We start from the raw sequence: 15610 nt of genomic DNA on the forward strand, positions 1-15610 counted from the left end.
GATTCATGTTTGAGGTACAGTCCGTCATGGTGAGGAAGGTGTAGGGATAATCACTGTTGCATCAGCAGCTAGGAAACAGCAAGAGGATTCTATTGACCTTCTCGGTTTTACTCAGCCCCAGGATCTGTACATAGAAACTCCTTCCTAGACACACCCAGGGCTTTGTCTCCTAGGTGATTCCATCAAGTTAGCATTTGAGACTGCCCGTCACATCTCCTTCCTGCCCTTCAGGTCTACCTTTTAGATGCCCGAGTTCTGGAAACACTTTTCTGGTAACCTTTGGGAATCTCTGCTTCTTCATGCTTCCTGATTGTGTCCAAGGGCAGGTCTCTAATTCTCTCCTCCCCCACTGTACCGTTCACATAGCAAAGGCTAACAGGAAAGCTACCGAATTCCTAAACGTTAATTGCTTCATCTAGTTTTGGAGCTCCGTGAACTTGTTCTCATTCAACTTGTCTGTTTGACTAGTTTGCCTCTGTCACCGATAGTGTTTTAAGAAGCTGCTGTGTCTAGTTCTGTTTTCAACACCCAGTACCTGCACACAGCAGTACGTGAAACAGTAATTAATTTTGTCAATATATGTCTAGAAGCTCAGAGCTTGAAATGCCTTCAGACAACCCTCCAGCCATTGTTTCTAGAGCCCAGGATCATAGCACATTGGGATTACTAATCTGTCACTTTGGTCGAACAGCTAGCTGCTCTGTCCCTAGCCCCTGACCCTTAGGGACCTAGCCATAGGGGTGGGTGGGTGCTGTAGAGACTAAGGACTCTCACCTTTATTCGTTGATGTAGTCTCTGAGGTCTACCCTAATTTCTTCCCTTCTATTTCATTCCACTTAGTCTGTGACTACTTGTACTCTCATTTTTCTCTTAAGTGTGCCCCCCAAGTCCTTGTTGCATGGTGAACACATTACACAGTTCATTGCCCCGCCACCAGCGCGGTGTGCTTAAGCCATGGAAGATTCCTGAACCCTTTTCTCTCCGGCGCCTAGCTCATTCAGTCCTAAAACATTTTAACCAACTCCTCAGTGCAGCTGAGTTCTCTCCTAACCCATTGTGGCATATGCTAAAGCCTCAGAATATTCCTAAGTAATTTCTTTTGAAAGCTTAATTTAGTTTATTCCTCAAAAGCCTAAAATAACACCTATCATATAATTTTTTTTCTTTGTGGCATATTTTTGGAGTGAGGCCAAACCGCAGTGCGAGTGGGTGTATGTGTATCTGTATATACACATACATGCATACAAACAAGTTCACCTCCCCTCCTTGTAGATTATATGTATGTATTCTACTGCTGAGTGTCCTGTATCTGAGTGGTTCTATACTTAGCATGGTGTTGGGACCCAGCAGAACTCTGATTTCACTCTGCCGTGCCATCCAAATAGCAAAGGGCACCATGGAGCCTTGGAATTGCAAAATTCCAGAAGGGTACTTTAACATTATATTTGAATGCTTAATTTAATTTTCACTTTGGATCTGTTGCTAGGCAACTAGGAAGACAGGGCAAAATCAGCAAGGCTAATTTGGTTCTGTTACTAGTGTGTTAGCATCTCTTATATTTACATTGACAGTTGGTTGTAAATACACTTCAGCCAATGCAATGCTACATTTCATCCAAGTGAGGCAAGCCTTCCATCACACAGAGCTTAAGTTCCTGCTCTCACCCTTAGGTGAAGTTACCTGAGTTTCAGGCCTGTGTGGTAGAGCCTGCTGGTTTGCTAAGTGCCTTGGTCCCAGCACAAATGATATAAGATGGTACCTCCCATTGCTTTCTATCCCTTAGCACCATGAGTTCAGCCTGCTCCTCACATCAACTTAAGTCAAGGTTTTTTGTTGTTTTTGCTTTGTTTTTGCTAATGTATTGTGCCAAGCCTGTTAAATACATTAGAGGTTTAAAGAAATTAGGCCGTTTTATTTTCTATGTCTTAGTATTAATGGAACTTGAAAATGTTAGTCACATTGGTCCTTAAAGTAAGTCATATGTTAAAAATGAGTGCTGCTAATCAGATTCCGTGATCATAAAAACCAACCAAACACAAGCAAAGCAGAGCAGAGGCTGTAGGAGCCATGGGCACAGCTGTAAAGGTAGCTCAAACGTTCCCAGCACTTGCTGCTTTTCCAGGGTACCGAGTGTGGTTCCTGATTCCCAGCAATCATGTTGGGCTGTAAACTTTAGCTACCGAGGATCTGAGGCCCTCTTCTGTCTTCTCTGGACACCCCTGCATATGTACAAATACACTTGTATGAATATACATACACACGTAAAATCTTTTTTAGAAAGGACATGAAGCTGGGATGTGGCTATTGAGGATCTGAGAGGAGTTGGGGGATGGGTGAATATGATCAACTCTATTATGTACATGTATGAATTGTCAACGAATACGTAAACATATTAAAACCAGTGCCAGTGACGTTTCTGATATTTATTAATTTATTTAAGTGATAGGCTAGCTAGGCATGGTGGGAAAGGTATATAATCTCATTTATTTATGAGATAGGAGAATCACCAAGTACGTAGCTGTATCCCATGGTAGAATGCTTCTGAGACCTGTGCCAGGGAAGGGACTGAGATACCTGATGCTTATTTAAAGAAGTCATCTTGGCTCCGCCTAGATGTGACCTGGATCCTGTGAAGAAGATAGAGCATTTAATCCTGACCAGTAGTGTGCTCATTCAGGAGGTGGGTGCAGAGTTTGCACACGTCATGGTGGTAAGAAAGCCATCTCTCGAAGTGATGTCGTCACTTCCCACTGATTCTGTAAATGACCGTGACTTACCCTTTTCATAATTGGCACAGAAAGCAGCAGCCACATCTTTAATGTGTTTCTTGCCATGTCTTTTGCTCTTGAAAGACCTCTCCTATGTAATAAAAATAGCTGTCACATGCAATGAAAATTACTTTCAGCCGGCAGACAGTCAGATTTTTGGTAAAGACGAATCTCAACATTCTCATGTCTACCTCGTGACTGTCTGGGACTGGGATGGTAATACTGAGACTATCAAATGCAAAAGGTTCCTTTTGCTTCTAGGATTAACATATTTGTTTCTTGATGGTCTGGCGTATGTGCAAGTATAGTATGCAGAGAGAACTCATTGACTCTCAGCAAAGATTCATTGGAGGTCTGAGAGAGTCTGTCTTAATGAACAGATAAGAATAAGTAAGTGACTTATCTAGTCTGATGTGCTTTAAGGGTGTGGTGTTTCCCAGTTGGGCCTTTGCTCTAGAAGAAAGAGCCATCTGAATTAGAGGAAGGTCTCGGTGTTTATAAATCGTTCATAGCTACGTGCTACATGGCTTATATTTTAAGATATCAGTAAGACTGAAGATCAGTGAATGCGTTGTTGTATATAGTGGGGCCTCTTTGGCCCTAGAGCGATCTACCGTGAGTGGATGGTGATAACTACAGGGAAAGATTAATAGCACTGGATTTTGACCTGTGGTTCCAGGACTGCCATTAACTGCCTTGGTGACAATTGATTACCAATCTGTAAACCTCAGTTTCCTCATCTGTAGCTTCACGTGGTGATAATGAAATTTTAAGACCCAAGTTTGTGAAAGGGCTTTGTACCAACACTAATGTGTGGCATATTGTAACACCTTAGTAAAACTGGAAAGTCTTTTTTCCCCCCATAGGCTGACTGTATATGCCTGCCCAGTAATGGCTTCTGCCTTTTGTTTCCCTTCTAGACTGCCTCTTTAAGCTATGTCCTATGAATCGATATTCTGCACAGAAGCAGTTCTGGAAAGCTGCTAAGCCCGGGGCCAACAGTACAACAGATGCGGTGCTGCTCAACAAATTGCATGTATGTATGGAGGTGGCGTATTGGTGATGGGGGTGTCCTGAGTGGTCACCTGAATGGTGGCTGAGGGTGGGAAAGGGTTGGTTATATCAGCCTCTGACTCTATCTACTGGCTTTTAAAATTAATTATCATCATCGTCATCATCATTGATATTGTATGAGTGTTTTGCCTATATATACATTTGTGTGTGCAGTGCCCAGAACAGGGCTTTGGATCCCTTAGAACTGGAGTGCCAGATGGTTGTGAGCTGGGAATCTAATTCAGCCACTGCTCTTAACTGCAGAGTGATCTCTCCAGTCTCCTGGCTTTCCTAAAAATTTCTAAGGAGAGATGAACTGCAGCCATCTTGAGATATTTTGCAGGGAAGTGGCACTCTTCCTTCTTCCCGACTTTTCAGGGTTGGCTTGAGACAAAATGGTGGCTAGAATTGAATCTTGATTCTGTCACTCATTGTGAGCTTGGTCAACAATTTTCCAGCTCTGTTTATGAACATCTAAACTGAAAACAGTGGTCATGTCCACCTTAAAAGGAAGTTGTCAGAATCATACTAAAGGATACATAGATGTTTTATAAACACCACCAGGCATGTAGTTAATAACTTTTGCCCATTCCTTAATAAATTTTGACCATTATTATTGTATTTATCTTATTAATTTGTGTGTAAGAGAAGTGCTCTCTGCACTGCTGATGTACTGTGTGAACACAGCAGGTATCTAAGCCTCTCTGTGATGATCACCCTATAAAATTATAAAGTAATTCTTCTGGTACCTAACACCTGGAGGTTAAACTGTGTAGAAGCTCTTCGAGATATAGAAGAAGGTAGGTATAGAAGGTACCTATACCTTCTATACTTCTTCGAGGTATAGAAGGAGGAGATCCAATGTAACATTATTGAATTACTGAATACTCTATTCCTCATGCTGTTTTATTTTTCTCTGTGTCACGTGTGTGTCTTCTTAGACTATAAATTGCATGAGAGCATGGGTTATATCACTTTGGGTTTGTGCTGAGTCCCTCGTGTCTATAGCCAGGATTCACAGACCCTAGGTATTTGGGAAGTAGACTGGAGAAACGCATAAACATGATGTTTCTTGCAGCTTAGTCATGATGTGAAGATGGTCCCTGGGCCCTGGGGAAGCTCACAAAGTCTCTAGGCTCAGCCTGCTCTGTTTTGACTTAGGTACGGCAATATCATAACCATCTGTATTTGAGGAGGTGAAAGTTAGGAGAAGGGCTCCTTTCCTCAGCCCTCCTTTCCTCAGCATATAATGCTATGATAAGGATTCTCTGGTCCAGGCACGATCTACTGCTCAGAGTCCTAACTTCTACCAGCTCATCCTGAGGCCAGTGTGAAACACACAGAGTCACTCCCACTGCTCCAGACTTTGTCTTATGTGTATGGTTGTCTGTGCCTGGGCTCTGAACTTTTCTCTCTTGAGCTACTACTGTACAGCCCTCTTATCAGAGTAGGATTCATTCACCTTATTTTATTGAGCAGCCCATACTCATCCCAGACACATGACCTTCACACTCAGAGATCACCCTTTTTGGATCATCCTTCTCCAGGGCATGCATTCCACTCCTCGGCTTCACTGGCCTCTCAACAGAGTGTTCTACACACTCGTCAGATAGTGCCTGCTTTTTCCACTTAAGCTTCCTGTTTATGTCCTTCTCAGTGCTGATTATAGTCTGCAATTATGTTTAATAAGTTCCTTAATTATTTGTCATTCATTAAAATGGCAGCCATACAAGGACAGGGGCATCTGCTCTCTTGTGCATGCTTGTTAGTAGCTTCTCTCATGGTGTCTGGACTAGAGGAGGCTCTTGAGGAACACCAGCTGACTGAGTGTTATACTAAGTACCAGAGGCAGAATTGTGTCAGAGCCTTAACCTTATAGACGCTTCCTAGCTTCTTAAGAATAAAGAAAAAAAGAGGTAATGCTGCCTTACAGTTAATAAACAGGCAACACAGAGAAGCCTACCCTTTACTGTGTAAGAGTGTGTACGGCAGTAATCGGGGAAAGCTTCCTGGAGGAAGAGGGAAGTAACACATAAGCCTCAGTCTGAGGCATCTCCCAGAATTATAGAACAGAAGAAAGAATAGAAGCAAAGACCTGGTTGCTTGATATTGTTGTTCTTCCTAAGGGGTTGCAGACCCCTTCAGCTCCTTCCAGTCCTTTTCTGTAACTCTTCCATTGGGGTCCCCGTGCTCAGTCTCATGGTTGGCTGCAAGTATCCTTATCTGTATCAGTAAGGCTCTGGCAGAGCCTCTCAGGAGACATCCATATCAGGCTCCTGTCAGCAAGCACTTCTTGGCATCAGCAATAGTGATTGGGTTTGGTGGATGCATATAGGAAGGATCCCCAAATGTGGCTGTCTCTGGATGACCTTTTCTTCAGTCCCCGTTCCACTCTTTGTTCCTGTTTTTCCTCCCATGAGTATTTTCTTCTCCCTTCTAAGAAGGACTGAAACATCTACATTTTGGTTTTTCCTCTTCACGAGTTTCATATAGTCTGTGAATTGTTTCTTGGGTATTCCGTGCTTTTGGGCTAATATCCACTTATCAGTGAGTGCATACCATGTGTGTTCTTTTGTGATTCGGTTACCTCACTCAGGATGATATTTTCTAGTTCCATCCATTTGCCTATGAATTTCATATAGTCATTGTTTTTAATAGCTGAGTAGTACTCCATTGTGTAAATGTACCACATTCTCTATATTCATTCCTCTGTTGAAGGACATCTGGGTTCTTTCCAGCTTCTGGCTATTATAAATAAGGCTGCTATGAACGTAGTGGAACATGTGTCCTTTTAATATGTCAGAGCATCTTTTGGGTATATGCCCAGAACCCCCAAAGCTCTCAGGGACTAAACCACCAATTAGTGAAGGACCTATGGAGGGACCCATGGTTCTGACCCCATATGTAGCAGAGGATGGCATTATCTGGCATCAATAGGAGGAGAAGCCCATGGTCCTGTGAAGGCTTTTGCCCAGTGGAGGGGAATGCCAGGGCGTTGAGGTGAGACTGGGTGGGTGGGAGTGGGTGCATCTTCATAGAAGCAGGGGGAAGGGGAGGGGGAAGATGGGGGAAGAGGAAAGGGGATAACATTTAAAATGTAAATACATGAAATATCCAATAAAAAAAGCTAAGACCTGGGCGGGGGAGGGGGTAGAGATTGTGTCGACGACTGAAGGAATTATGTCATCTTTACAGACCTCCTCACATTGGGTTTAGTCTCCACAGGCCCATTGCTCCCTCTTCATAGAAAATACTGTACAGCTTTGCAGATGCGCAGTGGGTTCCTAGATACCAGTTTTTAAATAGATGATGAAGGAGAAAGAAAGGGAAACGATCACACAGTTAACTTAACGTGTAGTGATGTCTGTTCTGGGAGACAAGAGAATCAGGGCTTGCAGGATTTAACTGACAGGTAGGTAGTACTTGTGGTATGGAAAAGCCTGATGTTTGTTATGGAACTTTTCATGATGGCCAGCAGCTCCTGGTACTGTTATGAAGAACATACAGTGTACTTGGCTTCATTCAACAGGACCTGCACTACTTGGAAAAGCATATTGGCGATAGTACTAAGGAGGCCTGCAGAATTATGCCTTTTCCTGAGGTGTAAAGTGGAGTAGGGTCCTGGATTCTGGAAATTACAGTGCATTTTAATTCACGTGAAGGTTCAGGGAGCCATGAGACTGTGTGGGACGAAATGACCCCTTGTTGCACAGGACGGAACCAGGCATTTCATGGGGACTGGCTAGTCCACTGAGTGTCACTTACTCAGCTCCTTCTCCAATCATTGTGCCAATCAGAAGCACCTCCCACCCCCAAGCCTGTGATGGGAACATGGGCTTCTGGTTGAAGGGGTGGGAAGATCTTTCTATTCTCCTTCCTCCTAGAGTGCAGATGCCTGGGGCATTACCTTTGTGGATGCCTGAGGTGTCTCTAGTTGTCTTGCTTCGCATCTCTGGTATGAGATCTTAGCAGTACATCTTGAACTCTTTCTTCTCCTGTGCTTTTTACTGCAGGGGTTCAGATTCCTAGTTCTCTTGACCAACGGGGAGCCTACAAGAATAAAGGGGCCCTAGAGAACAGTGCTGCTCTTAGGGTTCCTTATGTGCAGGTCTGGAGGGGAGCAGCACCACCTCCCTGCTGTGCTGTGTGGGAAGCTGCATTGAGAGCTGCACATGGCTGCTGCCTTGACAAGTGAAGATAGAAATCTATGCTTCCGTGTGTAATGTTTCGATTTTCAAACTACGCCAGCAGCTAATGTAGTTAAGGCTCACAGCATATGCTCCACAGCAACTCCGAATAATGGCTGGGCTAAAGCCAGATGTGAGTGTTTAGTGTCATTGGCAACCTGTGATCTATGCGTTTTTCCATCACCACTTCCTTCTGATGCTCCAGCCTGCAACTGGATGAACAAAATACACCATTTTTGTTTTTTAAAAATCTGTTCTTAAAGGTGATTAAGAACTTTCAACTCTCTTTCTCTCTGTGTGTGTGTGTGTGTGTGTGTGCGCGTGTGTGTGTGTGTGTGTGTGTGTGTGTGAGAGAGAGAGAGAGAGAGAGAGAGAGAAAGACACAGAGACTAAGAGACAAGAGACAGAGAAAGCTGTGGGAGATGTAGTATGTCTTTATGCTATTTATGTTTTTTTTTTTTAAGTATAAGGAAATCCAGTTCCTTGTCCTGATCTGAGATGACTGGTGTGGCTTTGCTGTCTTGAGTGATGGCTGCCCTTGACTTTGTGTGGTTCATCCGTTCTTGCTTAGTTGGAGTTTCTCCCCCTTGTCCCAAAATCTTCTGCCCCTTTTGGTGCGGTCATTAAAATGTGGTATTTTGGTCAGTGCCTTCCTTGCCTTTGGGGGCGGGTGGCTGGTCTCTAGCGGGTTTTCATTTTTATTTTGGTCAATTACCGGGCAGCACCCGAGAGTCAGAGGTCAGGTTATTTTTAATTAATGCCATTTAAGGAATTTGTTGTCTAGACCACTCAATGTCCTTGTGACAGGGGTAAGCAATTTGCATAACCCTCTGAAGGAGAATGACATCTAGTGGCTGCTTCCTGTGTGCTCACTTCTCCAACAGAGGCTGGATTTTGACTCTTTAGGTACCAATTTCCCAGAAGTCTCCTGGCCAAATGAGTTAACTTCACCTTCATATCACAACCTTAGTTATAAAGGCTCTAGTAATGGTTCCTGAGAGTAGTTTGCCCGTGACTTTGAAATGGGTGTGCGCACTGTGTGGATTTTGAGAATTGAGCATGCCATTAAGTTATTTGACCTAAGCTAAACAGAAATGATAGGTTTTTATTGTTTTTTGTTTTTGTTTTTTTTTTCAAACCCAGGAGTAGCTGTTTTTTCTGGATCTTTAACTCAGTTTGCTGTTGCCTCATTGAGAGCTCAGTGACCTTACCTTTATAACCTTTCAGTGTCAATTTAATAATGCTTACTTTATTTCTGAAATAAAATAATAGGTGACTATATCAGAATTGACCTTGATCTCTTTTAGGGCACATGGTAATGTCACCGGCCCAGGAACTGTGGGATGGAATACTTTGTCCTTAGAAATTAAAAATGCTCCCTACCCCACTGTGTAAGAGAAATGAATAGTAGGGATTGCTCTTGGTGAGATCTTGAAAGAAAACAAAAAATATTTACATGGCTTTTAAAACTATCTAAGCCTCCTGAGACACAAAAAAGATGTAGTTTGAGGAATCAGACAAATGGGCACTGTAGGAAAAGAATTCCAGAGTAAACATGGGTGGGGAAAGTGAAGGCCGTTACCTCCCGGGATCCTGACTATGACTTGATGAAGGCTAATGGGATCTTCATCATCTGGGTTCGCTGCTCCCCGCACAGGGAGGTTTTCACACTCCAATCGCAGTGATGTTTCTGTGGTTCTCACTTTGTTGTGAGTAAACAGAAGATTTTCTGTTCACTTTTAATGGCTACAAGGTTACTTTGTTGTGTGATAATATTGAAATTTTAGATAACCATTCCCAGTGGGCAGGGGAAGAAGGGAGACTTAGTCAAGATCCTGGGCAGGGAGATATCACACACACACACACACACACACACACACAGAGAGTATATAACTGTGCTTTTGTGAGGTTGTCTAAGAAAAATAAACTCCTAGAAGTAAAGTTTTTGAGTAAAGTCACTTCCATCGAGAGGCATTCCACCCTGCACCCCGTTATCCTTAGAACAGTTGTGTCAGTTGACTGTTTACTGGCTACTTTCTAAGCTACATATCATGTTGCCTTTTGAACCTAAAAATCATGATTTAAAAAACAAAACAAAACAAAAAAACCCCAAAAATAGATTTTGTCTTGCAAGGAGAATTATTTAAGGATCAATGCATGAACTTTAATGAGTTTCATTTATTCTGTGTGTGTGGATGTGTTCTGGTATGTGAGTTCAGTCACATGTGTAATTGTGTTATGTGTGTAAAGGCTGCAAGTTAACCTTGGATGGTGATCTTCCGAAGCCAGGACTATGTTGGGTTTTTTTGGTTTTTTTGTTTTTTGTTTTTTTTTTGGTTGTTGTTGTTTCTTTGTTTTTGTGACAGAGTCTTGCTTGACCAGATAAAACCAGGCACCTGTCCCTGTCTTCCTACCTCCTGCAATGGAATTACAATCCATGCCATCCTGCCTGGCTTTGGGGGTGACCACTCCAGTCTTCATGCTCTCTGGCAAGCCCTTTCCCAACTAAGGCATCTCCCAGTCCCTGCACTGAACAAACATATTTTATACTCAGGCCATTAGTAAGGGGCGAGTTGGAGATTTCTTTCCTTACATGATAAGAGGCTATAGAAGCGAGCTCACGGGATGGTGCATAAGTTACTGCTTTCTGTGTTTGTTCAGTTCTGATGGCCACGCACCATCATCCGAGTGCAGTGTGCAGAAATAAAAGAGATGTGACTCATAGTCTGACAAACTTGTGACTGTGATCTTCCAGGTGTCCTTAAGGGAAGCCTTGGCCTCTATTCTCCATCTACTTTCTGTTTGGTTTCTCCTTTATTTTAGGCAACCATCCTTGCTCTCCAGATCCAGTGCTTTGTAATTAATTTCTGTTGTAAATAGTATCATCTGAATGATCAGTTTGACCCTGATTTGTGCCCACTCAACAGAGGAAGAGACTGTCTTAGTTAGGGTTTCTACTGTTATAACGAAAGCAAGTTGGGAGGGAAAAGGGTTTATTCAGCTTACACTTCCATATTGCTGTTCACCACCAAAGGAAGTCAGGGTAAGTCAGGGAAGTCAGGGCAGGAACTCAAGCAAGGCATGAATCTGGAGGCAAGAGCTGATACAGAGGCCATGAAGGGGTGCTGCTCACTACTGGCTTGCTCCCCCTGGCTTTCAGAGCCTGTTTTTTTTTTTTTTTTTTTTTTTTTACAGAAGGCAGGCCCCAGTGATGGAACCCCACGATGGGCTGGGCTCTTCCCCATCAATGACTAATCAAGAAATGCCTTACAGCTGGTTCTTATGGAGGCATTTCCTCAAGGGAAGCTCCTTTCTCTGTGATAGCTCTAGTTTGTGTGTCAAGTTGACATGAGACCAGCCAACAAGGGGTCTTAATATTTTTAGGCCCTTAGGTCTTAACTGGGGTGTTTGGAATTTCTTGGGACTAAGCAAAGGTTCATGAGAAATTTCCATCTCAAAATCATGTGAGGCCAAGAAGTGTTACTCAAGAATTCTGTCGGCATGAACATAACCAGTAGCATGTTTTGGGCATAGAAAAGCTGTATTTCCTTTCTTTGGGAAAGTGTTATTTTATTTTCCTGAATTCATTGATTTTTCTTCCTATGACATTTTTCCCTCTTGAATTTCTACTCATAATTAGCTGAGAACAGCTTAGTAGAAAAAAACAAATCACTGTGTACGAAGTATAACCTCTGATTCCAAATGAATCCAGTCTGCTGTTTTGTTTGGGAGACTCCCAGTGGGGATTAGAGAGAGCTCTAGGGTATATGGATACAGGGTAGCTATCGGGAGAACAAGGCTGGGGAGGTTAAGGCTGGCATGCTGTGATATATATGATAGCCTTTTCAGTACATCTGGGACGAAAGAGTGAGAGATCTTTTGTACAGAGGGCATCATGGATACTGAGTGTTGCTGTACTGTCTGCAAGGCACTATCTCTGGAAATGAGTAGAGTTCTGTGGCTTCATCTTTGTATTAGCGAGAGTAGAAGACTGGTATATAACTCAAAAAGAGAGGGAGAGACATGGCCGAAGGGGCCCCTCTTCGTTAGTGCTGCTACGCACATGGTTATGTGCAGTAGGGATTCCCCGATACGATAGGCAGGTCATTATCTTCCTACGCATCATTGTCGGGCTTGTGAATTCAGATTGCTTCCTTTCTAAATCACATGCACCACACGGGTAGAGCTAGGGAAGACCATGAACTTGAAGGAATGGTTAAGATTTTGGCCCGGCCCACCTAAGTCTTGTTTTAAAATTATTTTCAAGACGTTTCTTAATTTTAGAATATTGTCCCTAATAATTGTCTTAGTCGTGTGAAGTCTTAGTCTGTATAGAGACGCCATGACCACAGTAACTCTTATAAAATAAAAGTTAATTGGGCCTTACTTAAAGTTTGTAGGTTTAGTCAAATATCATTTTGGAAAACATGGTGACACATAGGCAGACATTGTACTGGAGAAGTTCTACATATGGATTACAGGCAGCAAGCAATCGGGGGGGGGGGATGGGGACACAGAGAGAGACAGAGACAGACACACACACACACACACACACAGAGACATAGACACACACACACACAAAGCCTGGCTTGGGCTCTTGAAAACCCAAAGCCCATTCCCCCAGTGACACACTTCCTCAAACCAGGCCACAGCTGCTCTATGAAGGCCACTACTACCTGTCTAGTAGCACCAGTCCCAAATGCCCAAGCTTTCAAATCTAAGAGCCTATGGGAGTCATTCCTATCCACGCCACCACAATTATTTTATTGAAAGACTGGAGATGAGGTAACTCAGAGGTAATAGCATTTACCTAGCATGTACGAGACCCTGGGTCTTATTTATCCCTAGTGCTACATAAATAAAAAGTCAATTAAAATGAAAAATTATTGAATGCTTATGTCTATCATTCATCTTCTGCAGTATTTATGGTAGTTTGCTGATGTTTGTGAGGTCCCTTGAGTTTTACTAACATATAGTGACCTGGTCAGATGATAAAGTTTCTGTGTAGGGACTTTAACATGATGTCCCCAAAGTCCTGTAAAGATGAAGGTATGTTACCTGAGAAAGGGAACCCACTGGCATCTGGTAGTATCTTGCCTGAAGAAAAGGGGTGAATCTCTAAGGGAACAAACATGGCAAAGACACTTCTGAAGTCTCCTTACATTATTGGTCATTGGGGGCTGTTACCTTCCATCAGGTTCTGTATGTAATTTCTTTCCTGTCTGGTTTCTTTGATCTATTTTAAGGATGGGTAATGGGCTTGAATGATAGTCAACTTCTTGTCCATAATGTCAGCAGTTTTCCGTTGGCATGCTGTGATATATATGATAGCTTTTAAAATATGGCTTGGACAAAGGAATGAGAGATGTCTTTTCATGATGTTGGCCCCAAGGCGCCCTTCTAGGATCTTCTAGTTGGCGTTACCAACCTTCTCAATGTGCCAGCTTGACTGGTAATGCCCCTTTAGCCTTACTTGTAACTGTACAGATTTGGAGTTTAACCCAAATGCCTATTTAAGGATTAGCTCTGTCATTTAGTAAATGCATGATAGTAATTGCATGTTCCTTGTTTTAAAGTGGGGTTATCATCTTTCTCTTAAGGAACTAAATAAAAATTAAATAAATCATGATGAATTTCTGACAGTAGTGAATAGCAGGCTGCATATGGTACAGTCAGTAGCCACTATGCAAGGTGATTTATATGAGGTATGAGTACCATTTTTATCCTGGTTTTACAAATAAGGAAACAAGCTCACAGATGTTTCATAATAAACTAAAGTTCCCAAACCACATGCTGCCCAAGATCAGTTTTTCAATTCAGTTGTATTTCTTCCCAAAGCTTTAAAGAACATTGTCAAATCACAAGAGGAATGCAAAACCCTTTCTAGCCTTACTCCGTTGTTAAAATATGTATATATGCTCTTGACTAGTACCTTATAAGCAGGTGCCCATGACTTCCAAGCTCATAATAACAAAGCCCCCAAAGCCCTGAAAACTGAGTCCGAGGACAGAGCTAAGCTGGGAGATGAGCTTCTCGGGCTCCTGGCTCATTTGTAGAGCCTTAGGCTGTACCCAGGGATTGGTTTGTGTGGTTTGGATCACTGTGGCTGCTGCAGAGGAATGAAACTATTTGCTCTTTGTGACTGGTCTTCCTTGTCAATGTCACAGCATGCTGCAGACTTGGAAAAGAAGCAGAATGAGACAGAAAACAGGAAATTGCTGGGGACGGTCATCCAGTATGGCAACGTGATCCAGGTAGGCACAGCTGCACTTTTCTTCTGGAGCTGACACATGAGAAAGAAAGAAAAAAAACTGAGCAAGCAAATGCGTGATACAGGCTCCATTCGTTTGGCAATAGCAGCTTCTTTACAACCAAACAACAAAGCACAGCCTCCTTGTGTTTCTCAGAATATCCCTTGCTCATGCTATTGGGTCATGCGTGGTGTAGGCATTTTCTTCCTCAGCCTGCTGATCACCTGTATGCAGATGGTTTAGATGGGAAGCTTGATGGCTGAAGAGGACACTACTTGTTATGGTTTTGCCCCACTTACAATGTTAGGGAGTTCTCGTGTTTGGTGAAAATTGAATGCTCTGTACGTTTTAGCTTTTGTTTAAGGAGCTGCTTACCAGGGAAAATAAAAACAGTTGTGTGTACACACAGACATATGTATGTATGCACGTACATATGTATATATGTGCAAGGTTTCATGCAGCTCAAACTGGTCTTATGCTCACCATGTGGCTGAGTTGACTCTCAATTCTTGATTGTTTTTCCTCTACTCTACAAGCATTGGTGTTATGGGCATGTAAAGACCCAGGCACCTTCACAAAACTGTAATGATATATATCCTTTTAAATAATTTTTTATTAATCAGAAGTATGTCACAGCTGTCATATTTTAGAGTCATTTGCTTCACCTGTCATCTTCTGTACCTTTGAACTTGCTGTGGAGACAACACAGTCCAAACAAGGCTTCCACAAGTCTTTCCCAGAAGGTGCTGCTAACCTTGTAAACTTCTAATTAGGAATGAATTTCTTCCTGTTTTTACTGCTATTGTGTGTAAAACAGTGCTAACCATAAATATGGGGAAACAACTACTAAAAATGGGTAAAGATATCCTTTTGTGATTTTTTTTTTTAAATAGGGCATTTAAAAGTTGACTAGAGTCTTGCTAAGTTGCCCAGGCTTGCCTTGATCTTTCTGTATGGCCCAGGCTAGCATTGGGTCCTCTTCCTGCCTTGGCCTCCTGAGTGCTAAGATTGTAGGTATGGGGGCCATCATTCCTGGCTAATGATATTTTATTAATTTCTTACTTAGGCTTGGCCTTATTTATAGCACTTAAAAGTTACTGCAAGATTAGCTTATCAATCCCATGTGCCCCTTTGAAGTTCTATCCCGTTATCAAGCAAGGCCAGTACTCTGAGGCTCCGAGTAGGAGATACTCAGTTACACTGGAGAACTGGCTGCAACTGAGGATTAAAGAAGTACGTAGTGGGTACTGGCAGCCAATACATTCCAGTCCTGTGAGGTTTCAAGAAAGACATGCCAAACCAGTGAATGAACCATCTGCTTTCAGGATGGGTTTAAGTAATCTCATTTTTA

At 42.6% G+C, this 15610-nt stretch overlaps 1 protein-coding gene across 4 annotated transcripts in view; it reads left to right on the forward strand.

Annotated features, from left to right (window-relative positions):
* Itpr1 (inositol 1,4,5-trisphosphate receptor, type 1) overlaps positions 1–15610 on the forward strand; it is a 323105-nt gene that overhangs the window by 111371 nt on the left and 196124 nt on the right. For all 4 annotated transcript variants that reach the window (XM_063285577.1, NM_001007235.2, NM_001270597.1 and 1 more), the window contains exons 5-6: positions 3689–3804; positions 14176–14262. In XM_063285577.1, coding sequence (XP_063141647.1) covers positions 3689–3804; positions 14176–14262 — 203 coding nt within the window. The remainder of the gene's footprint in view (positions 1–3688; positions 3805–14175; positions 14263–15610) is intronic.

Source organism: Rattus norvegicus, chromosome 4 (assembly GCF_036323735.1).
Source record: "Rattus norvegicus strain BN/NHsdMcwi chromosome 4, GRCr8, whole genome shotgun sequence".
NCBI classification, from domain to species: domain Eukaryota; kingdom Metazoa; phylum Chordata; class Mammalia; order Rodentia; family Muridae; genus Rattus; species Rattus norvegicus.